The following is a 24,383-nucleotide window of genomic DNA, read 5'->3' as shown; positions in this document are numbered from 1 at the left end:
AGTTTGGCACGTTTGTATTTTTGGAAGTTTTGATTTCTCAGATTACTAACAATTTGATTTCTTGGATTTGTAAGACATAGCACATTTAGAATTGACGAAGCGACGTAACCCCTACGGCATTAAGTCATTATTCCTGGTTTATACTTACTTCTCTTCCAGAAATGTTTTGTCTCTCGTCAATTGGGGATGATGCTTTGCTCGTTCTTCTATATGTCCAAGAGGAAGTAGTAGAATCCAATGACAAGCTCTGTGATGATACTGGAGAAAGAGAGTCTGGAAAGGTGTAATGAAATCAGATTAAGCACAAAAAAAAAAAACAAAAAAAAAACTGAAACATCCTATCCGTAAATGATAAGTTGAATGTGGCGTCGTAAACTTTCCTTGCTATATATAGTTTAAAATAGGATTGCATTCACGCATACATTTTCACAGTACGTTTTCGCACACACGCCCAATTTATACTTTCTTGTTAGAAAAAAATCCCCCCCCCCAAAAAAAATGAAAAGCATACTAGAAGACAATAATTTACAGAAAAAACAAGAGCTAAGAGCTCATATGGCACTTGTGACGAGGCAAGAAGAGCTAAGAGCCAAGAGCTCATATGGTATGAGCTCTAACAAAATTCTAAGAATCAATAGATTGATTTAAAAGGAAAAATCAGAAGCTTAATGCCGGTCAGGATTTAAAATAAGAGCTCTGAGTCACGATGTCCTCCTAAATATCAAAATTCATTAAGATCCGATCACCCACTCTTAAGTTATAAATGCCTCATTTTTTCAATTTTTTCCTCTCCCTTTAGCCCCCCAGATGGTCGAATTTGGGAAAACGACTTTATCAAGTCAATTTGATAATTGACTTGACCCCTCCAACTCCCCCCAATGTCCACAGATCTGGTCGAGATTTGAAATAAGAGCTCTGAGACATGAATTCCTTCTAAATATAAATTTCATTAAGATCCGGTCACCCGTTCTTAAGTTAAAAATACCTCAATTTTTCTAATTTTTCCAAATTAACACCCCCCAGCTCCTCCAAAGAAAAACAGATCCGTTCCAATTACGTCAATCACGTATCTAGAACTTGTGCTTATTCTTCCCATCAAGTTTCATCCCGATCTCTCCACTCTAAGCATTTTCCAAGATCTCTGTTTCCCTCCTCCAGCCACCTATGTCCTCGGATCCAATTCGAGACGAAAATGGAGCATCTGAGACATAAGATCCTTCTATATATATCAAGTTTCATTAAGATCCGATCTCCTATTCGTAAGATAAAAATACCCCAATTTTCACGTTTTCCAAGAATTCCGGTTTCTCCCTCCAACTCCCCCCGATGTCACGGGATCTGATCGGAATTTAAAAGTAGAGCTTTAAAGCACAAGATCCTTCTAAATATCAATTTGATTAAGATCTGGAGACCCCTTCGTAAGTTACAAATACCTCATTTTTCCGAATTACCCCCCCCCCTCTCCAACTCCACCAAAGAGAGCAAATCCGGTCCGGTTATGTTCGTCACGTATCTTAGACATGTTTTTATTCTTCCCCTCTAGTTTCATCCTGACCTCTCCTCTTTAAATATTTTCTAAGATTCCCCCCGATGACGCTGGATCCAGTTGAGGTTTAAAGTAAGAGATCTGAGTTACGAGGTCCTTCTAAATATGAAGTTCAACGAAGATCCGATCACTCCTTCGTAAGTTAAAAATACGTCATTTTTTCTAATTTTTCAGAATTAGCCCCCCCCCCATAGATCGGATCCGTTCCAATTATGTCAATCACGTATCTAAGACTTCTGCTTATTTTTCCCACCAAGTTTCATCCCGATCTCTCCAATCTAAGGGTTTTCCATGATTTTAGGTTCCCCCAAACTTCCCCCAATTTCACCAGATCCGGACGGGATTTAAAAAAGAGCTTTGAGACACGATATCCTTCTAAATATCAAATTTCATTGAGATCCGATCACCCGTTCGTAGGTTAAAAATACCTCATTTTTTTCTAATTTTTCAGAATTACCCCCCCCCCCCAACAACTACCCCAAAGAGAGCGGATCCGTTCCAGTTAGGTCAATCATGTATCTAGGACTTGTGCTTATTTTTTCCACCAAGTTTCATACCGATCCCTTCACTCTAAGTGTTTTCCAAGATTTTAGGTTTCCCTCTCCCAACTCCCCCCAATGTCACCAGATCCAGTCGGGATTTAAAATAATAGCTCTGAGACAGGATATCCTTAATCCAAACATCAAATTTCATTAAGATCTGATCAACCGTTCGTAAGTTATAAATACCTCATTTTTTCTAATTTTTCAGAATTACCCCCCCCCCCCCAACTTCCCAAAGAGAGCGGATCCATTCCGGTTAGGTCAATCATGTATCTAGGACATTTGCTTATTTTTCCCACCAAGTGTCATCCCGATCCCTTCACTCTAAGTGTTTTCCAAGATTTTAGGTTTCTCCCTCCCAACTCCGCCCCAATGTCACCAGATCCGGTTAGGATTTAAAATAATAGCTCTGAGACATGATATCCTTCCAAATATCAAATTTCATTAAGATCTGATCAACCATTCGTAAGTTAAAAATACTTCATTTTTTCTATTTTTGTCCGAATTAACCGGCCCGCCACTCCCCCCCCCCCCCCAGATGGTCAAATCGGGAAACGACTATTTCTAATTTAATCTGGTCCGGTCCCTGATATGCCTGCCAAATTTCATCGTCCTAGATTACCTGGAAGTGCCTAAAGTAGCAAAACCGGGACCGGCAGACCGACAGAATTTGCGATTGCTGTATGTCACTTGTTTAATACCAAGTGCCATAAAAACAAAAAACACACGCACCGATCATCAATATAAAAAAAAATTAAGAAAAAACCTGGGATGAAAGAAGAAGTAAAAGAACATAACCAGGATTTCAAACAGTTTGTTTTAACGAACTGTAAATAAGGAGCTACCCGGCTCAATAGTAACCTTTTTGATTTTTATGCTGATTTTAAATATGTAAGGTTCATCATGTTTAGTCCTACTAATCAAAAGTTAGAAGTCTGAGAAAATTTGCCTTATTTTCGAAAAAGGGAAAAATACCCCTTAAAAGTCATAGAATCTTAATGAAAATCACAGCATCAGATACAGCTTATCAGGGAGCCCCACTTTAGAGGTTTCAAGCACCTATCTGCAAAAAGATGGAATTTTGTATATTTTGCCGGAAGAAAGATCACAGATGCGTGTTTATTTGTTTGTTTGTTTTTCCCAGGGGAAAGGGTATCGACCCAATGGTCCTAGAATGTTGCGAGAGTATTCATTCGAACGGAAATTAAACTTTCTAGTGCCGTTTTTAGGTGACCAAAAAATTTGAGGGCAACTAGGCCCCCTCCAGCGCTTATTTTTTCCCAAATTCACCGAATCAAAATTTTGAGATGACGATTTTATTCAGCATAGTCGAAAACTCTGATAACTATGTCTTTGAAGACGAATTAATCCCCCAAACTCCCCGGGGGAAGGGCTGCACGTTATGAACTTCGCCCATTGTTTACGTATAATATTAGTTATGAGGAAGTATACAGACGTTTTCAGAGGATTTATTCTGATGCGGAGAGGTTGGGGTGGGGGAGAGGGTTACGTGGGAGAATTATTCAATGGAGGAATTTTTCACGGGGGAAAAGGATTTTCCATTAAGAAAGCGCCTGATACCCCAGAATTATTCAAAAACGATCAAAAATTAAATAAAAAAAAACAACTAGTTTTTCAACTGAAAGTAAGGAGCAACATTAAAACTTGAAACAAACAGAAGTTATTACGTATGAGGGGGTTCACCCCTCATATACATAATTTTTTACATATTTTTTTAGTACAAAAAAGAGCATTCTAATTAAATGGCCTTTGGGATTCAGGGGGTCATTCTTAAAGGATTGGAACAAAATTCAAAATTTAGTGTAAAGAGCGAGGTATTTACGAGGGGGCGAACCCACTCAAATACGTAATAATTTCTGTTCGTTTAAGTTTTAATGTTACTCCTTACTTTCAGTAGGAAAAACTTGTTTTTTTTTTATATTTAATAAAAAGAAGGGATGGCCTGTGGTCATTAGTAATTACTTTTGCTCTCACTAAAAGTTTTCACAAGAATTTTGACATATCTCAAAATCCTACGGTAGATTAGAGTTAACTTCGGGACTGGCTCTTCCACATTCCTTCCACATCATGAAGACTATGGAAAAGAATTCCTGCATAGGAAGTTATCCAGCCACAAATAAGTGTCCACAATAATTCCATTCACAATGTGAGCTTACCCTATGATTGATGAAGTTAATCTCGATTTTTCCAGCAGACAAGTTTAACAGAATGACAGAGGAGCTGTAAAGTAATATTCCTAGCAATGTCTGAATAAGGGAAAGAAAGTAAGATCAAGTAGTCAAGCACTGGCGAAACAAGGAGAGCCGGGGCTACTAGCCCAGGGCTAAACTCCCGAACAGTCGAAATTTTATTACATATTTAATAATTCAGTATTAATATTTATTCAGGCAAGCAGCAGTTATTCAGAATTATTTATTACAATCCAGAGTAAAAAATGCTAAATGAAAAATTCATTTAACAGCATACTGATCAATGTATTGTGATTAACCAAGCCACAATTTACAGATCAACAAAATTAAAGTTTAGCCACGTAAATGAATCTTTAGATTTTATAAATAGTATCTATTTGATTCCAGGTATCTATTAAAGAATGAATTGGAAGAGGAAACTGTTTTGTAGATTGCCAAATTGTTTGTGATTAATCTGAGACGTAACCTCTTTTTATAGCAAGTATTTCAAAAAGTATTCATATATCTCTGAGATGAGGAGAGTTAATGTGCCAAGAAGAATGCTCATCTATACATCTTTACCATTTCTTCTTTTACTCTTCTTTCCATAGCATAGGATATCTCCCACTTTGAGGGATCGTGTTGGCAGTAATCACCCCTTATTGAGATATAAGGGCAGGGCGGTTACGTATGGCTGAGGGGGGATGCCCCACAATGTTTTTGGTCACTAAGAAAAAAATAAGTCGGTAAAATCGTGGCGCTTCGCGTCATGATTTCCCCGACGCCGGTAAAATTCTTTGTTCGGTTCAATAAAGACCACGAGAATACTGACATGTCATCTGCAGAAATTTCAAACTTTGTCGGTAAACGCAGCAGTTTTACCGACTTCTGCCGTGATCTTAAAGATGGTGCCACAATTTTCCATTTGGTTAAATAAACAGCATTAAAATAGTGACATATGTACCAAATCTGAATCTCGGTTGGTAAATGCAGCGGTTTTACCGACTCATGAAGTGATTTTGCATATTGTATTCGAAACAGACATTATGCTAATTATTGTCAAAAATAACCAGCCAGTCGGTAAAATCTCTAGTCCCCCCCCCAACCTTTTGGCTAGTAACGACACTGGATACGAGGACTCAAATTTTATCAGAGAAGTATTGAACAATAAGGAATGTCAAGGAGAAAGAGGCTAGTTCTTTTTAATTTACTATCGGTATTTCAAATTCCAGCATCGGTTTCCTATAGATTGGACCTGTAAGTTGAAGCATCAGAGGAAAGAGGGGGAAACTCTGAAAAATTTGAACAAGGATACGATTAATACCATTTGCAGCTTTAGAAGGTGGCTAATCTACGTTAAAACTTACACAACACTATATTTTGCCATAAACACTTTTAATAGAATCATAGCGCTTTTTTTTCAAAGACGCTTTTTAAATTTTAACCTATAAAAGAAAACTATATCCTTTCTAACATTTTTTTTTCTGTTTTGTTTAGACCACGCAATTATTTTTGCACGGGTAGGACCTTACCGTGAATTAAGATTTAATATACTTATTAACACACTTCTTGTCATTAGGCCCGATACACGCTTGGCGTTTTTTATCGAGCATTTCTTAGAGGTGTATAGAATAGTATTGTGACGTGGACACTGGACGGTAAAAAAGAAGAAGAAAAAAAGAGTTTGGTACAACAAATATCAACGATGTTAATGCACTTAATGCAGCCGTCCATTGTCACGGCAATAAACGACAATCTTGTCGTTTATTGTCACGTCCATTGTCCTTGGCAGCCGTCCATTGTCACGGCAATAACGACAATAAACGACAAAAAAACAATCTTTTGTTTTAATACCTACGCCGAGATGGTGGCCTACGGAACTAAATGGGAACATATAGCCTACACTCGGCGTTTTTTACCGCTGACGACTGCTAATGAGAGTGTGTTTGCAGAGGGTATACCGCAAGAAAAAAAAAATTGAAGTCAAAAATGAATCTCTTTTCTTGGGAAGCGAGAAGACAATAGTAAAGAAATAGGTGCTGGATAATTTGACTAGGACATGCCCAGAAATTCAAGGTGTCAGAAGGCTGGACCTAAATTAGCCCTGCCTTCAACCCTAAACAAATCAGAGCCTATTTACTGTAAATAAAAAATGAGTGTAAATCCAATTTATTTACCCTAAACTAAGTGTGCAAAAACTAGAGTAGCAACAGCAAAAAAAAAAAAAAAAAAAAAAAAAAAAAAAAAAAAAAAGTTCGGTAAAAACAACCAGTGTGTCTCGGGCCTTAGGACTGTAACGAACATTTACTTAAGGAAAATAAGAGACAATCTTATCATTGGATTTTCTTGGAATATTTGCACCATTAGAATTTAGATCCACTGAATTCATCATAGCATGTCAGTTTTCAGTAACGATCCATTAACGCAACACTAACAACCGACGGTCAATTATCATCCAGCTTAGTGACAAAATAAGACCATTTTGCAAAAGAATCATTACATAAAAAAATGTAATAACTGTGGACCAAAGAAAGAGAGATGGAAGGAAGGAAATGATTCATCCCAAAAAATGTCAATCAATCAATTTATTTAAAGGAAACAGAAAAAATTGCAAAAGTTTAGACCCCCACAAAGGCTCTTTGGCCTGTAAGAGTGGGAGACTAAACATATAATTAAAACTCTCTCATACTCTGCGTTTGTGTCAAACTCTGCACTCCTATTAGCAATTAAATAAAAAAACGAGTTTTTTTTTTTTTAACTGCAAGTAAGGAGCAACCTTAAAACTTAAAACGAACAGAAATTACTTCGTATATGAAAGGGGTTGTCCCCTCCGCAATGCCTCGCTCTTTACGCTGAAGTTTGACTCTGTCACAACTCTATAAAACAATACAAAAAAAAACTTTAGCGTAAAGAGCAAGGCGTTGCAGAGGGGACAACCTAATGGCTATCTCAAAATTTTGATCCGGTGACTTTGGGGGAAAAATGTGCGTGGGAGGGGGCCTAGGTGCCCTCCAATTTTTTGGTCACTTAAAAAGGGCACTAGAACTTTTGATTTTCGTTAGAAAGACCAAAAAAGCTTACCAGTAGATGTAAGATAGCTGGTATTTCCTGGTAATTCAGCCCAACTAACATTAACTGACTCCACAGGTGTGAGAGGCAGATCGACAACTTTTCTATAAGATAATGGGGTAGATGTTTTCTCTTTAGGTTTCTCTTTCTCAGGAGAAATTTCTTGAAAGCCAGGGTCTAAAAAAGACAGAGAAAAATCAGAGAATATTAGAACATATCAGATGAAGAAATGGGTAGATATTCAATCGCCAATATTTGTTATTTATTCATTAATACCAAAATACGGTAAGTTTTATCAAACCTGTCGCACTAATATGTTCTTGTTCTATTGTGATGACATTTTCTCCTTCTAAGATTAGAAAAAAGGAGTACATTTATTAGCTAGATCACTGCAGGCATCCAATGAAAGGACAATCTCCGCAAAAGAATGTTTGAGCATTCAGAGTTTGAAGTTACTAGTTAGTGCGGAAAATGATAAAAAAATTTCCCCAAACAAGGAAAAACAAAAGAAGGAGATTTCAAGCTATTTCACGGGAGAGAAAAATCAAAATAGACATGCACGATCCAATACGGTAAAATACTCTTCCTGTATATAGTGTAAGACGTAACGGTTTTGCAAAGGTAGTATATGATAATATATGATAATGCTGTATTAGTATCAAATAACTATTCAATGATCTTACACTCCCAGTGGGATTTAACAAAATACTTATATACTTAGAATATCTCTTTGTTAGACCAACAATATTAAGTCCAAAGGCCAAAATTAATGTAGATTCTTTTTTTGTTTGTATCTGCAAACAACAAGTTTATTCCTGTTTTTAGGTGATTCTTTAGCTTCAAGGTAAAATGCAAGAAAAAAAAAATCGATAAGTAGACCTTTAGGAAATATAGCCTGGATGTCGCCAGGTATTAGGTACTTCAAAAAGAGGGAAGGCACAAATAATTTTTCCTTCTTTCAATAGCAACTTCCATTTTTTTTTAATCAAAACACCAAAATAATGTCCCAGTTTATACGTTTCATTAACCAATATAATATTATCTAAAATTAATTTCGCTGTAGTACAAGTTGTCTTATGCAAAAAATGTGCACTCTAAAAATAAAAAGCTATCGAAAAAAAAACTTCTACAAATTAAATTAACTTCGGCTTCAAGAGTGGCAATTGAACAACCTTTCCAAAGCTAATCTTGCCCTTAATAATTTGCCAAAATATAGATTATGATTGTTCTTGACAAATGTCTCTTCTAGTCCCCACCCCATAAAGCTTTCCAATTGTACTGTTAAATACAAATTCTAATATATCAGACCCTCCCTAGAATAATCAATCAACCCTACACTAAAACATCAGACTAGTGTATTCTTACAATTCAGGTTCAACCCTTCCTCAGCATTAATCCTTGTTATTCTCTTATTGCTAAACCCCTCAATTACCATTACCAATCTTTTTTCGTTTTTTCTTTCACAATAAGTTGCATGCATGAAAAGGAGGAAATAAATCTATCCTCTTCATTAAGGTATCCTAAACAAAAAATGAATTAACTTCATTTCTAAATAAGCCCTGATTTTCTGACGATAGGCATATTTTCGTCAATTTTTCTTTTGTGCTAACCAACAACCTCCTTTACAGGCAGCTGTAGAATCTTATTCATAATTGAGACCAAGGGCTCTGAAGCCTTTTTTTATTCCATGAATCTTTTTGACAGAGTAAGGTGAGGGCGAAGGACCATTTTCAGAATGATGTTAGGAACTTTATAATATAAAATAATGAAGAATAAATTACATTAGAATAGAATTAAAATGCAATCCAAGTTCAATTCCAAATGGGGATCCTTACACTCATATTTAACAGCCCTTATTCTAAAGCATATCTACTGGCATACCTACTCACAGAGGGTGGAGTGCATTCAGAATGAGTCTAATCTTAAAAAATGGAAAACACACTTACCTGAAAAATAGTTTTTTGTCTGGTTTGACCCCCCTCCCCTGGACGCTGAGTCTGTGTGCACCAATGGCTCCCCACCCAAAAAAAAAAACACAGATAAAAGCTGGAAATAGTCATGCTCATGCTATCTGATTTATGAATACCGAAGAGATAGCCCTGAATGTTGAACCTTTGTGCACCTATGGCTATCTATTCCCCCTCCCTAAATTTTTTTTTAGCATAGGTGAAAGCTGGAAAAGTCCATGTTCATCCTACCTGATTTGTGTATACCAAAGAGTTTCATCTGCGTTGTTTCTAAGCGTACAGCAGGCAGAAGTCTTGGAACAGTGAATTTGAAAGCACCAAACAATGCTGACAAAAAGAAGGAAGAACCACATAAATATCCCAATATATTGGCTAAATATAATACAAGTCCACAAGGAAAAACACTATACAGCATTATCCCAATCCTGAAAACAAATAAGAGGTGTTTAATCTATTTATTTATTAACCATGAAGAGTTTAACAGTTTATTTGACATTGAATATAGAAATTTATTTCACATGACCAAGCTGTTGTAGTATTTGGCTCCACAGCATGGCACAAAAAAAACTTTATAAGGGAAGTGTGAAATTTGGAATAGAAAAAAAGTAGACAGATTTGTGATGAAAATGCAAAGCAGGATTAGGAATTGAACAAGGTCTTCTGGTGCTGCTATTAATCCACAATTCTAATACCAGGTCAACTTAGTAGCACTTGTTTTGGCACCCTTTGCATTGTAGTCAAACAAACAGTGCTGGCTTAGCAAAAATTAGCGTGTCACAGAATCCTCTAGGAGACATTTATTGGATGCAATGATTGTAATTCATCTGTTTTGTCTTCAGGTCCAGTCATACAGAACAGATGATCTGTAAAAGCCAGGGTAGGGCTTCTTTTATTGTAAATTAGAAATTTTCGTGTCCTGCTTAAGGGCCTAAACCAGAAAGAAAGAGAGTAATTAAGAGGCTTTTGTGCTCCCTGGTGCTAATATGATCCAACAAGCATTGGCATTGGGTCAGAATTTTAAGATAGCCATTTTTAACAGAATAATTGAGAAGACTTAAAAAAAAGGCTTGTTCAGAAAAAAATCCAGCTTCAAGGGCAAGAGCCAAATTATTCTAATAGCCCATTTCAAAACAAAGGCTTCATAAATACATTTTTGATAGAAAGGTAGACATGCTTCATCTTGCTGAATTGAAGCCACGCAATGATTTTCAATCAGTACAACACCAGACCAAAATTGGCGTTCTTGGACTTGTATACTCTTAAACCCCCCTCCTTCCCCAATATAATATGAAAAAAACTTCGTTTTCTTAAAGAGTTAAAGAGGCTGCGTCCCAAAGTCGAACCTTAAAACGTACAGGAATTAGGAGAGGCAGTTGGGGGGCTGCCGCCCCCCAAACCTCCTGCTTTTAAAGACTTTTTTGTACAGGTTTTTTGTTGTGGGGGGCTGCCGCCCCCCTAACCCCCCGCTCTTGGCTTCGGAAAGGCCCTCTTTTAATTAACAAAACAAAAAACCTGTACAAAAGAGTCTTTAAAAGCGGGGGTTTGGGGGGCGGCAGCCCCCCAACTGCCTCTCCTAATTCCTGTACGTTTTAAGGTTCGACTTTGGGACGCAGCCTCTTTAACTCTTTAAGAAAACGAAGTTTTTTTCATATTATTTCTGTACGTTTTTCTACAATCCATGGTGGATGTAATTTAATAATTCCTGTACTCCTTGTACAGGAATTAGGACTGCCTCTCCTAATTCCTGTACGTTTTAAGGTTCGACTTTGGGACGCAGCCTCTCTAACTCTTTAAGAAAACGAAGTTTTTTGCATATTTTGTGAAAAAAACCGACCGATAAGGGACTTAACCCTTGACCTTAGGATTAAAATTCCCACGCTCTACCAACTGAGCTAACCGGGCATGTTTGAAGTCGAAATACCTGCATGTGTATAAATATAACTTTTAAATAACTTTTAAGAATTTCAAAAATTAACATGGGCTCTTATGGGGAAATGGGTTTTTCTAAGCTAGAAAATCGGGGGGTTAAGATTTTCCGACGAAACTTTCCAGGAAAATTACTCGGAGAATTCCGCGTCGAATGAGTCTTCGTACACCCAGATCCAATTTCAGCTGTGACCTGTAGGCGTGGCGAAAAAGAAACAAAAGGAGAACATGAACATTAAGTGGCTATGCGTGGTTTCTGGAAAACAGGGAAGGAGTTATCGGATCGAGCTGAAATTTTGCAGATAAGCTCCTGGGCCCTAGGGGACCTTAACTTGTGAATTTCAGCCTGATCGGACAACGTTAAAGGGGGGTGGAGTTGGGGGGTCGAAACTTTTGGCCAGATTTTCCCCATGAAGTAAAAGTCAGAGGGGGATGAAATTTGGCAGGTTTCTTAGTTGGAGCTCGGGCTACGAAATGCATCCCTCCCCATCCCTCTGCGACCACTGGACCCGAAAATCGCTTAACATTGTCGTGGTTCGCCTCTTTAAAGAGGCACGAGTGTGCCTCCTTGATATCCTTGGAAGTACAAAAATAAACATGCAGTGTGACTTTAGGCCCAGGGACACCAGGAATTACTTAGAGAATGGTTACAAACTAGAAAAATGGGAATAAAATAATTGCACAGATTACTACCCTCATCAAGAAAATGGAATCAAAATATGAACACTGGTACATGTTCATAAATAATAAAACTAAGTCTTGTTTTAATTATCGAGATGGAGGTGCATCATTTTTTTTTTTTATACACAAATTTCCACTGTCATTCATTGTAATTTAATTCAACAATACCCTGATGTGTAAAAACTGTAGCATAGAATAATTTTCTATTAAAAGGTTATGGCTGGACCCAATTGTTAACATATTAGGACCATTGGACATATACTGCAAAAAAAGAAATAAAAATCCTCTAGCAAATCAATGTATTCAATGTAGGCTTTTCTTTAGTGCTTTGAATTTGGCTACTTCTCAGAAAGTTATCACTGATATTGCTGACCCTATGGAATTACTATGTATAAACTCAAGATAATTTGTATCATTAATGGCTGACCAGCACGTATTCATGTGAAACTTTGAGCAGGTTCAGAAGCAATAGCTTATATTTAAAGATATATTTTGAGAGAAATTCAACTCTTTGAACTTTACATAAGGCTTATTGTGTGGCATACTAAAAAAGAAAAAAAAAACTAAAAATAAGAAAAATCAACATATAAACAAATTCTTCTAATGACAGCAAGCAAAGAGAAAAATTAAAACTTCAACTTATATATAAATGGACTTTTTGGGAGTTTCAGAAACTCATATCCCATGGGTAGGAAATATGAAATTATGTGATATAGAATTTATTTACTCAAAAAGGAAAGATTGGGGGCATAGACAGGGAGTAGGACTCATGATGAATTAGAAAGCTGTCAAGTCTTGTTTAGGTTGGGAAAGTATTAATAGAATGCTAATTGATAATTTAATGACTAAGAGTAAAAAATATCAGTCATAGTAGTATACAGAACAAACTGATAGAGATAGTAGTGACTCAGATGAATTTTACCTACAGCTACAGGAACAAACAGACAGGGTCCCAGGTAGAAAATGATATTTTAGTGCCCAGTTTGGTAGAAATAGGGACGGATGGTACCCTAGCCTAGGTAAACTTGGTACAGGGAAAGAGAACAAGTAATGGTTACAGACTGCTGTAGTTTTTCAGGTATAACAATCTAGTTATAACCAATACAGTATTTGGTCATAAAATGGCCAAGTTAACATGATATTCACATGATAGTAAGACAGCTAACATTGCTGATAATATCATTGTAAACCAAAGACTGGTAGGATTGACACAGGGTACTATGGTATAATGGAGTGCTGCTATTCCTGTTAAAAGTTATCATTGTAAACCAAAGACTGGTAGGATTGACATAGCATACTATGGTTAATGGAGTGCTACTATTCCTGTTAAAAGTTTAGATCACCATCTAGTAGCATCTAGGGTTAATTTAGAGCAGAAATTTAGGAAGGGTAACTACCTTCTGAGAACCTATGATGTTGGTAATCTCCAGAATTTTTGAAAAGCTTTTCAGAAGCAGTTGAATACTAAATTTGAGTTTAAAATCTGACAATGTAGAAGATAGGCAGAATAATTTTAGGAACATAGCTTGTGAATTTGCTGATAGTGCCTTAGGAAGAATGTTAGAAATGTAACTAGGAATATTAGTAAAAAAAGACTTTATGTTTAATAGAGAGGATGGGGGCTTACATATGGACTGCAGCACCAAGCTCCCTGAGGGCAACATAACTATACATGCTCCTCCTCCATCCCAACCTATTCAAAGCCTTCCTCTTTTTACCTTCCCAGGATTCCTGTGTTAAATGGCACAGATTTTGAGTGATCAACCACATAAACATAAGAGGAATGTAAAGAAAGTGGAGACAGCAATAAAATCTGAATTAAGGAGGTGCAACATGGAGGCCATGGATAAAATTGCTATATGATCTGGAAGATAAAGACTGACAGAATAATAGTAAAATATTGTGCATGCATTTTAATGACCTGAGAGGAAATAGGTAATCTGCACTTATCTGAGTTAAAGATAGGAAAAGGGCCAAAATTAGTGATAAGGAAAGACTTAAAGAGAGATGAATACAATGTTTGAGAATGTGCTAAACCATGATACAGTTAAAGGAAGATGTATAGAAAAGAGTGAAAAAGTTTGTGGCACTTTGGATATGAAGGAAGAATTTTTCTTATGAGGATAAATCAGAGACAGTAATAAAAGAATTAAATATAATAATGACCCAGGTACTGATAGTGTGGTAAATGGGTTTTTAAATATGGGGATAGTGAGTTTAGAAATAAGTTACTGAAAACTATGAAAATGATTTTTGAAAAAGTGGAAATTCCTAGTGATAAAAAAAAAACTAATGAAAACCCTCTATAAGAGAGGTGTCAAGAGTGAGTGCAGTGATTATAGAGGCATTAGCTTGGTTTCTGTAGGAAGCAAATTACTTAGCATGATGATACTTCTTAGACTTAGAAACACTATAGATAATGTTTTAAAAGAAGAACAGTGTAGTTTTAGGAAGGGCAGAGGATGCATTGACCAAATTGTCATTCCTAGATTAATAATTGAGAAGTCCCTGAGTCACCAAACCCCTTCAGTTCTCAATTTTATATCTTATGAGCAAGTGTTTGATTCAGCTGATAGAAAAGCTTTAGTAAAGATCTTATCCATGTGTAGTATTTCAGACAAATACATCAAAGTGATTAGTGCTATTTAGGAGAATAACACTATTGCAGTTAAGGTAGGAAATTATGTTAGTAGCTGGTTTTACATTAAATCAGGAGTTAGACAGGGTTGCATTCTATTTCCATTTATATGGACCAGTTCAATGGACTTTGTCTTAAAGAGCACAGGAAAGGCAATGGGAGAACATGGAATCAAATAGAGAGGTAAATTCCCTCCTAGACTTAGATTATGCTCATGATTCAAGCATCCTAGATGAAAATGCTAGCAAAATGAGAAAACTATTAGAAGTTTTGCTAGTTCTGGTACAGGAATAGGTTAGAAAATTAATGTTAAAAGGACTAAGTTGCTAAGACTAGGATTTAGTAAAGGTGAAGAGGTGATGTTGGGTAACAAGAACATCAATCAAGTGGACATCTTTACTTATATAAACAGTATTATTAGTAAGAAAGGTGGTTGCAGTGAAGATGTAAAAAGTAAAATAGCAAAGGCCAGAGTGTTTTTTCACAGCTGTAAAAAGTCTGGAAGAATAAGAAGATAAGAGCATAAAAAAGTGCAAGACTACAAAAGATTGAAACATTGGAAGCTACAGTAATGACAGTGGTCAAGTATGGTTCTTAAACATGGTTGCTCCAAAAAAATAGAGGAGAATCTGCTGTATATTTTCCATAGAAATTGCCTACAAATTGTTTTGGGTTCCTGACTGACTGTATCTCAGACAGTGACTGTAGTAAAATTGGAGTTCAATCCTGCTTTCTATAGAGATGACAAGGACATATTCTTTGAATGAAGGATGACAGATTGCCAAAGATTGTCCTTAATCACTAACTGTCTAGTACCAAATAAAAAGCAGGTCATCCCTGAATGGGGTAGGAGGATATTGTAAGGAAAGATTTAAGATAAATGAGAACTTCTTGGGAGGGTGTAAAGAGGGAATCTTTGAATAAATTAGGATGGAAAAGGAGGGTGCATAACTGTGTTGACAGCTTGGTGCTACAGTGAGTTGTTAGTAATATATAGATGTTAGTGATATATATATATATATATATATATATATATATATATATATATATATATATATATATATATATATATATATATATATATACTAGCTGTTGGGGTGGCGCTTCGTACCACCCCAACACCTAGTTGGTGGGGGCGCTTCGCGCCCCCCCAAGCCCCCCCGCGCGCGTAAGTCGTTACGCGCCATATTAGTTACGCGCCATATTAGTTACGCGCCATTGTAGTTGTGTCCCTATGTCCCACCTGTGAATATAGATAGATATAGATATATATATATATATATATATATATATGTTTTTAACTACGCAAAACTTGCGAATATACAACATTCTTTGCTGTCCCATTGTCTGTGCATATAAATAGATTGTCAGGTTTACCGACTCTTGAACATGCAACATATAATGGTCCATGGGAAAACAATCCGTATTCAGATCTATACCTCATGATTCTAATGATTGCCCTTGAGCTTTGTTGATGGTGATTGCTAATCGACCATTCCCTGAGTCGCCATCGTCATTTATATATCCCCCTGTGCACCCCGGCGTCCCCTTTGTAGTTATGTCCCTGTGTCCCGGTTGTCATTTATATTCCCTGTGTCCCGGTCGTCATTTGTGTCCCGGTGTTCCAGTCTGTGATTTCTCTTTGAGTGTCCCGGGCGTCATTTATATTCCTTGTGTCCCGGTGTCCCGGTCGTCATTTATATCCCCCTGTGCCCCCTGGCGTCCCCATTGTAGTTGTGTCCCTGTGTCCCGGTCGTCATTTATATTCCCTGTGTCCCGGTCGTCATTTGTATCCCGGTGTCCCGGTCTGTATATACATTCGGTTTTTAGTTTTGTTTTTCTCCTTTATTTTTTTCCTTTTTTCTTTTTTTTCTTTTTTAGTTTATTTAGATTTTTTAGTTTTTTTATTAGTTTTTAGTTTTTTTGTAGTTTTTACCATTTTTTTAGTTTTTTTTTTTACTTATGTCCTGGTCATCATTTATACTCCCTGTGTCCCGGTCGTCATTTGTGTCTTGGTGCTTTGTTGATTGCTAATTTATATTATATTTATATTTTTTTTATATTTATTAATATTTTTTTAGTTTTCTTTTTCTCTTATTTTTCAGTTTTTTCCTTTTTTTTAGTTTTTTCTTTTTTAGTTTTTTTTGTTTTTTACCTTTTTTTAGTTTTTTTTAGTTTTTTAGCTTTTTTAGTTTTTTTATTAGTTTTTAGTTTTTTTTTAGTTTTTGCCTTTTTTTAGTTTTTTCAGTTTTTTTTAGTTTTTAGTTTTTTACCTTTTTTTAGTTTTTTAGCTTTTTTAGTTTTTTTTCTTTTTAGTTTTTTTTTGTAGTTTTTACCTTTTTTAGTTTTTTTTCTTCTTTTGTATTAGTGTGAAATAATTCAGACGTCATATGCGGACAAACACGACGTCACTCGACAGACAGACAGACAGACATAACCCACAAACAACTTATTTTTATATATATTTATTCATATTTTTTAGTTTTCTTTTTCTCTTTTACTTTTCAGTTTTTTTTCCTTTTTTTTAGTTTTTTTCTTTTTTAGTTTTTAGTTTTTTTTAGTTTTTTACCTTTTTTTAGTTTTTTTTTAGTTTTTTTAGTTTTTTAGCTTTTTTAGTTTTTTTATTAGTTTTTATTTTTTTTGTAGTTTTTGCCTTTTTTTATTTTTTTAAGTTTTTTTTAGTTATTAGATTTTTACCTTTTTTTAGTTTTTTTTTAGTTTTTTAGCTTTTTTAGTTTTTTTTTCTTTTTAGTTTTTTTTGTAGTTTTTACCTTTTTTAGTTTTTTTCTTCTTTTGTATTAGTGTGAAATAATTCAGACGTCATATGCAAACAAACATGACGTCACCTGATCCACAGATCCACACACAGACAACTTATTTTTATATATATAGATATATATATATATACTGCTCTCAATTCAACACAACAAGAAGCTGTCTGAGGTCAATGTAGCTTATATATGCTTTTTCTCTATGCTAATCTATTCAAAACCTTAAATCTTACTTTGGCATCTTCTCAACTGCAGATACCTGCTTTCTATTTAGTCTTAGAAGGTTGGCCAAAAAAGGACAATACTTAGCAATCTATCATCCTTTGTCTTAGAATGCACTCTAGCCATTTCAACCCTTCTCTCCTCCTTAATGCACAAAATATACAGCCCTAATTATGCACTCCCTATTCATTTTGCCATGCATCACTCTTCTTTCAACTTAACAACTTACTTTTAAGTTGAATCAATGTACCCAGGGGTTCAGTAGTTGTATATTATTGCTTATTGTTAATTTGTAACAAGGCAAGCCTAGGGCTTACTATTTTTGTTTAAATTAAATAAATATATATAGAAAAAAGGCCTAGTGGCAAAGCCAGAAACAGAAAGTATAACATACTGTGTGCTACATATTTGCTCATTAGAGGTTGGGGCCTAAAAGAACTATAGGCTTAAAGAACAGAGGAAGCAGCTTGATAATGTGTTAACTATAATTTTTCTGCACAGTCTATTACTAAGCAAGAATTGTTTCCTTAACAAGTTTCTTTCTCAAGACCCCTAGTTGTGCATTAATACCACAATAGGAATTTCATTTTAAAAAACTGAAGCCAATGTAAAAAAGATTTAACACTCAAAATTACATTAGGCTAGAATATTTTTGTCAAGAATTCAGAAAGGTATAGACTATCATATAAGCTAAGCAATGTAGGCTATTAAACCTAGAAATAAAACAAAGGTAGACATAGTAGGATAGCTTACATACGCTATACCTTCCTAGGCTGTACTTTGCCCCCTCACCCACATCAACTACTTTCCAAGATAGCAAGGAGCTATGGACTAAATTTTTAGAAATTTTATTCTTAAATGACTAAAATTTTATAAATTATTTCTGAAAGCACTTGTTTATCCTAGCCCAACTATAAAATCTAGGCTTTTAGCCTAGGTTTTAAGTTCATCTAGTGTATCTCCACAGCTGAAAAATTATCTAAGCAAACCTGGGTATGGCATGTAATGCGGCCACACCAAGAAAAATGTGAGTTAAACATTGTAGCAAAAGGTTTTTGCATGTCGACGTGTTTGCCTTTCTTTGCAGTACTAGGTCTAAGATCTTTTGCTTGTTTGGTGGTACTTTGTAAAGCATGTTTTTAAATTCAAATTTAGGCGGGTTAATTTGGTTTCGCTAGAGAAGAATGTTGCCACGTATTAAAGAGTAAATCACAGGTTACTCGGAGTATCCCCTCAAACGCTCTTGATTACTTGTCCGTGATCCCGAAAAAAAAAGATTATTGAGGACAAGTGACGTCGTTGTTACATGTTTTTTAAATGGATAAACATGTGAAATCGTTAAGTCTAGAGAAAAGACAAGGAAAGTGTAAATAGTGGAAATAATCTTAGCTTTTCAGTGACCTGTAAGTAATCTTATGGATATTCCTAGATTTTAAAGGGTTTTTGGTCTTCTAGGCCCGTCTTGCATAGGCTAAGCTTCATAAGAAGTCAGAAGAAAAGTTTTTTGGTTATTAAAAAAGGTTGGTTCTTAGGAAGGCAGCTATCACATTGGTGAGTTAGTCAAATATTATCATATCAAAAAAGTCTAGTTTCTAAACCATCCTATAATTTTTTGTTAAAAAAATTTTAGAATGATTAGGCTAATACCTATAGCCTTTTATATAGTCTGTATTTGTTGAGATTGCTGTTTAAACTGGATTTTTAAGGTAAGCTAGGGGTAAAATTTTACTTTGGCTATCTTTGAAAGAGGTTAGGCTAGGAAAATGAAACTTTCAGGAATGTGTCTTCAGGCTAAAGTATGTCCCAGAAAGGTATTTTGAAGTACCTACCTCTACTTCTTTTCCCTCTAAGGGTCCTGGAATTTTTGGGTGCCTTATTTTTTGGTTATCAGTTTCTTTTTCTCTGGCCTTAGTTCTGAAAAGACAATTCCTGTTGATTGAGCAGAACTTTAAACCATAACACTGGTTTTTTCTATTTTTAGAAATAATCTTTTATGCCACCTCATTATAGGTCAAATATATAGCTGAAATTATTTATTCTCCATGAATTTTTGCTTTATTTGATTTCATTGATGTCAGTTGCTTTCTGTTAAAAATACATTTATTTTTTTACATCAAGCCTCTTCTTTTGTGAAAAAATCTGAACTGTTTTTCTTTTTACATGTTCTATAAAATGTAAAGGAATACCTGGCCTTTCATTTCATAGATTCAACTAAAAGTCTTTGAGGCATCTTATATCAAAATACATCTGACACATTTTAATGTTTTTTTTTAGATAAAATAAGACTCCATTAAAATTTTGCATTTGCTTTGCTAAAAATTATCTTAAAAAGCACCAAGTTCAGAGAGTAATGTTAATATTCTTCTTGCTGATCAGTATAATTGTTTTCAAAATTCCTTCTGTTTAAAGCATTTTAGAGAGATTCTGAGCCGACCATGGGTATATTGTTGTCACAAAAGATTTTTCTCAAATGGGCTGGTGGAAAACAAATAGAACATATAATTTCTCTTTTTTTATTATTTCAAAACTAGAATATCACAAAACTAAGCATTCATATTGCTGATTGTATCTTAAGTAAATACAATCCCTAATGGAGTTTTGTTGATACCTGTCTTATAATTTATTTGTCTAAATAAAATACATTTTGTTTGTGGGACAGCAGTGAAAAATGGGAGCAACTATGACTTGAGTTGTTTTTTTTCAATATTTTCTTTTTCCAAATAATTTTTGTTCTCTGGCAACATTTGTGTTCCTTCCTAAGTGGCTGGCACTCTAGGTTGAGAATCCTTTATCCAAAGGGCACAGGTTTAATGCCTTGCATTTGCAGTTTATTTGGTTTGGGACAAAGGTCAGTGATGTGACTCTGTAAGTTCAGCCAGAATTGGCCCAAACTTGACAGGTTACCTAGGGAAATCTAGGGTTTGTAAGCAGGAAGGGCATGCAAAAGCATAGGATGACTGGCCCCTAGCTTCCTTTTGCACTTCCTGGCTAAAGAACCACCTGGTCCTTTACTGGGCTTCTGCCTTAGCCATAGAAGCTTTCTTTTAAACCCATTATTCCATCACAATAAGTCAGTGGAAACCAATCTACTTGAAACTTCTAATATCATTACCAAGCTCCTCAATGCTGGTATACCTGTTGACCTGATTCTCCTTGATTTAGCCAAAGCGTTTGACAAGGTCCCCCACAAAAGGCTTTGCATAAAGCTTCTCTCTGCAGGCCTGAACCAGATGACGGTTGATTGGCTCATGTGTTTTCTCACTAAATGCACACAAATGGTCAGACTGTTTGGATCAGGTGGTCAGAAGATATACTCCAAACCTTGTAATATCATCAGTAGTGTTCCACAAGGTACAGTCCTTGGCCCAACCCTCTTCTTGATTTACATCAATGATTTAGTCACCAGGGTCAGCAATAATATCACACTATTAATAATTAATAATAATTTATTTGTTACCCGCTTGTTTTGACAAATTAAGCAGAGTAAAAACATTAAGGAAAGAAAAACGAAATAACACAAACAATACAATTAATACAGTCTAATCAAAGGGTGGTAAGGGCCCAAGCGTTGAGAGGCCTCAGCACCTAATCTAGCATAGAGTTTTTTATAAACGAAAATAATATCAGTGGCACAAAACTTTCTGATAATTTTCTGATTTCTATAAGAACGCGGCAGATACAATAAATATTTACAATAACGAAAATACATAACTCTTATGCCCTGCAAATCTTGATTATTAAACAACGGGCGCAAACCGGAAAGAAACAATATAGAATGATCGCAATATGTAGAATAAAGTCTGGATAAAGCCTTTCGTGAAAATCTGCCTTGGTTCGGGACAATTTTCGCGTACCCTTTTTAAGTTTACTTTTAATATCATTTAGCCCACAGGATCGAAAAGCCGATAAAGATGAACAAATATTAATACCAAGCCACCGAATCGAAGAAACGAGCTTAACTGAAAAATAACCACAATCAAGATCACTACTTTGATGCTTAGCATTAAAAACTAAATATTCACATTTTTCAGTATTAAGTTTGAGGCTGATTTCCTCAAAAGACTTAGAAACAAGCTGGGTCGACTTAATTAGGCTAGATTTAGTGCGGCTGATCAAAAGTAAATCATCTGCATATGCAATGTACGAAAGATTAGTTAGGCCTAAAAAACATTTTGGATTAATACATGGCAAAACAGAATAAAGACAAGCATTAAAAAGATAAGGGGATAAGACTCCTCCTTGCCTAAGACCAGAACGAATGGGGATATTACCAACGTAGGTGTCACCTGACTTGAGTCGAACATATGAATTAGCATACCAAAAACGAAGAGTTGATATAATAGACACATTTGCACCAAGTTGGATTAAAGAATACCAAAGTTGGCTATGACAAATTGAATCAAAAGCTTTTGAAACATCGAGTGCACGAAAATGAACCTCAAAACCATTTTTATGCGCTTCAAGTAATAGCGAAACTATAGCACGATGAGCATGTTGGCATCCTATATACGGCTTAAAGCCAAACTGATTAGACATATAATCTACATTAGACAGGAGATCAGGGAGCAAAACATATTCAAATACTTTACTTAAAGTACAAGCAACCGTAATAGGCCTATACGAAGCGCAACTAGTTGGGTCCTTACCGCGTTTCAAAATTGACATAATGTTACCAACTAAAAAAGAATCAGGGACTAAAGAAGAGCATAAACACATCTGAAAAAGTAACTGCAAGTGATAAACTAATTCCTCCGAATCGGTGTTGAGGTGAAAAGCACTGATCCCGTCTATATCATAAGATTTCGATTTAAGTCTCTCTACACTTCTTTTGACACGGTCAACACTAACGGGAGGTACATGACCTTGAATGATTTTGTTAGGCAACAGATTAGAACAGAGCTTGGCAAAACGAAAATGAACCGCATATATCACTGTATCGAAAATGTTACTATAATGATTGATCCATGATACATTAGGGATTCGGTCAGCCGTAGGCGATCTATCAAACTTCGTGACATTGATCACTTTTTTCCACCGGCTAGGAGACTTAGGAAATTCAGCACCATTGTACCTAATTTTTCGAAGATAGCGTTTAAAATCAAGCTTTGTTCTTTGTTTAATATCGAAAACATTACCCCTTAAGGGGCGGCCGCAAGCTATCCAAATTTTTAGCCACAACTTAGCCCGATTTTTTATTGTTTTGAGCTCTGGGTCATTCTTCCAAATTGAACTTCTTGTTTTTGCTCTAAAGCGACATAGGGGAGCAGCTACTTCTTCAGACCTCTTTAAGCACGATACAATGTGGCTATAATAAATATTAAGCTGAATTCTGGCTTGTGGGGACCCAACGCTTGTACACAACAGATTAAAAGGGACTTTAATCGTTGATAGAAGGCTAACAAGCGTAGAAAAATAAAGAGGCCAGTCAGCTTTGTTCCATTCTCTTTTAGAAATCCATTTTCTAGAATTGGGACGAAGGTTCTTCTCCGCAGTAGCATTAAGGGTAACGGTGAGGGATAGGGGGAGATGGTCGTAATCACGCTCATCCTGATCAACATGGACTTCGCCACAGATGAGACCAGAAGAAACGATACAATGGTCAATGTCTGAAAGTGAGCCACTATTATGGATATAGGAATGGGAGGCATCTTTCTTCAAAATTTTGTAACTATTCGGTAAGGAACCTAACAGAAGCTCAGTCCGCACTGATGAAGAGTGAATGTTACTGTTCAGATCACCGATTAATAACCAATCCAGTCCACTACTCTCAATGCCATTCAAAAGACTTTTTATTAATGCGCAAAATTTTGTAAATTTAGTTAAACTTCAGAGGTATTTCTGGTCGCAGGGATCATTGGTATTTGCCAATGATTCTAAGCTTTTTGGTCCAGCACACAGCGCAAGCCTCCAAGCCAATCTTGACCATATCAACAAGTGGGCTGAAGAGTGGCTACTGTCATTCAACATCAGCAAATGCTGCGTCTTGCACTTTGGACCAAAGAATGAAAACGCAGTGTACTCAATGTGGGATCCTGAGAAGCGAACAAGGCTTAATCTTCAAACCCACAATGAAGAAAGGGACTTAGGTGTACTCATTGATAATCAGCTCAAGTTCCACTCCCACATAAGGAATGTGGTTTCTAAATCTAATGCAGGACTTGGCCTACTCAAGAGATCAATTACAAGCAGATGACCCAAAGTCTTTCTTAAACTTTATAAGGTCATCATAAGACCAAACCTTGACTGTGGAAACTGCATAGCCACTCCCCAATATAAAGGCGACACGAAACTTCTTGAGGGCGTGCCACCAAGGTTATAAATGGGCTGAAAGACCTCCCCTATGATGAAAGACTAAAAGAACTCAAATTACCTACTCTGGTGTACTGCCACAGACGAGGTGACATGCTGCTTACCCATAAACTCTCTAATGACACATCTAGTCTCCTCAACCTGAATATGTCCTACCAATCCCATACAAGAGGCCATTCAAAGAAACCTCCTAAATGCCACCTGGACACTAGAATGCGTCAAAACTTCTTCTCCGAAAGAATTGTCAATGACTGGAATTTCCTCTCCAAGTCTACAGTGTCAGCAACCTCACCTATAACTTTCAAGAAGTCACTGGATAGCGGGTGGTCATGCAGGAATTGGAAATACTGCTGTCAAGATCCAGATCAGTAACAGATGTCAGTCATCATCACTCACAGAGCAAAACAGATCCATTGGACCTTATCGCTCTGAAGTGCGAATTAAGGTAATTAAATATAAGTACAAAGGAAGAAATGCCAGTAAGGTGGTCCTTCGTTTTCAATGAATTGTTGATGTACAGACA

General features: G+C 36.0%; 1 protein-coding gene across 3 annotated transcripts in view; it reads right to left on the bottom strand.

Moving 5' to 3' along the window:
• Positions 1 to 24,383, bottom strand: part of LOC136036123 (transmembrane protein 209-like) — an 82,964-nt gene that overhangs the window by 49,188 nt on the left and 9,393 nt on the right. For 2 of the 3 annotated variants that reach the window (XM_065718139.1, XM_065718140.1), the window contains exons 1-4: positions 18,541 to 18,729; positions 9,545 to 9,738; positions 7,359 to 7,523; positions 149 to 273 (exon numbers count right to left, since the gene is read on the bottom strand). In XM_065718139.1, the coding sequence (XP_065574211.1) occupies positions 149 to 273; positions 7,359 to 7,523; positions 9,545 to 9,738; positions 18,541 to 18,686 (630 nt within the window). In that variant the 5' untranslated portion in view covers positions 18,687 to 18,729. Of the gene's footprint in view, positions 1 to 148; positions 274 to 7,358; positions 7,524 to 9,544; positions 9,739 to 18,540; positions 18,730 to 24,383 lie in introns of those variants that run through there. The other variant, XM_065718141.1, reaches the window with a different exon arrangement.

Source organism: Artemia franciscana, chromosome 15 (assembly GCF_032884065.1).
Source record: "Artemia franciscana chromosome 15, ASM3288406v1, whole genome shotgun sequence".
In the NCBI taxonomy this organism is placed as follows: Eukaryota; Metazoa; Arthropoda; class Branchiopoda; order Anostraca; family Artemiidae; genus Artemia; species Artemia franciscana.
This window is presented reverse-complemented; position numbering and strand designations above follow the sequence as displayed.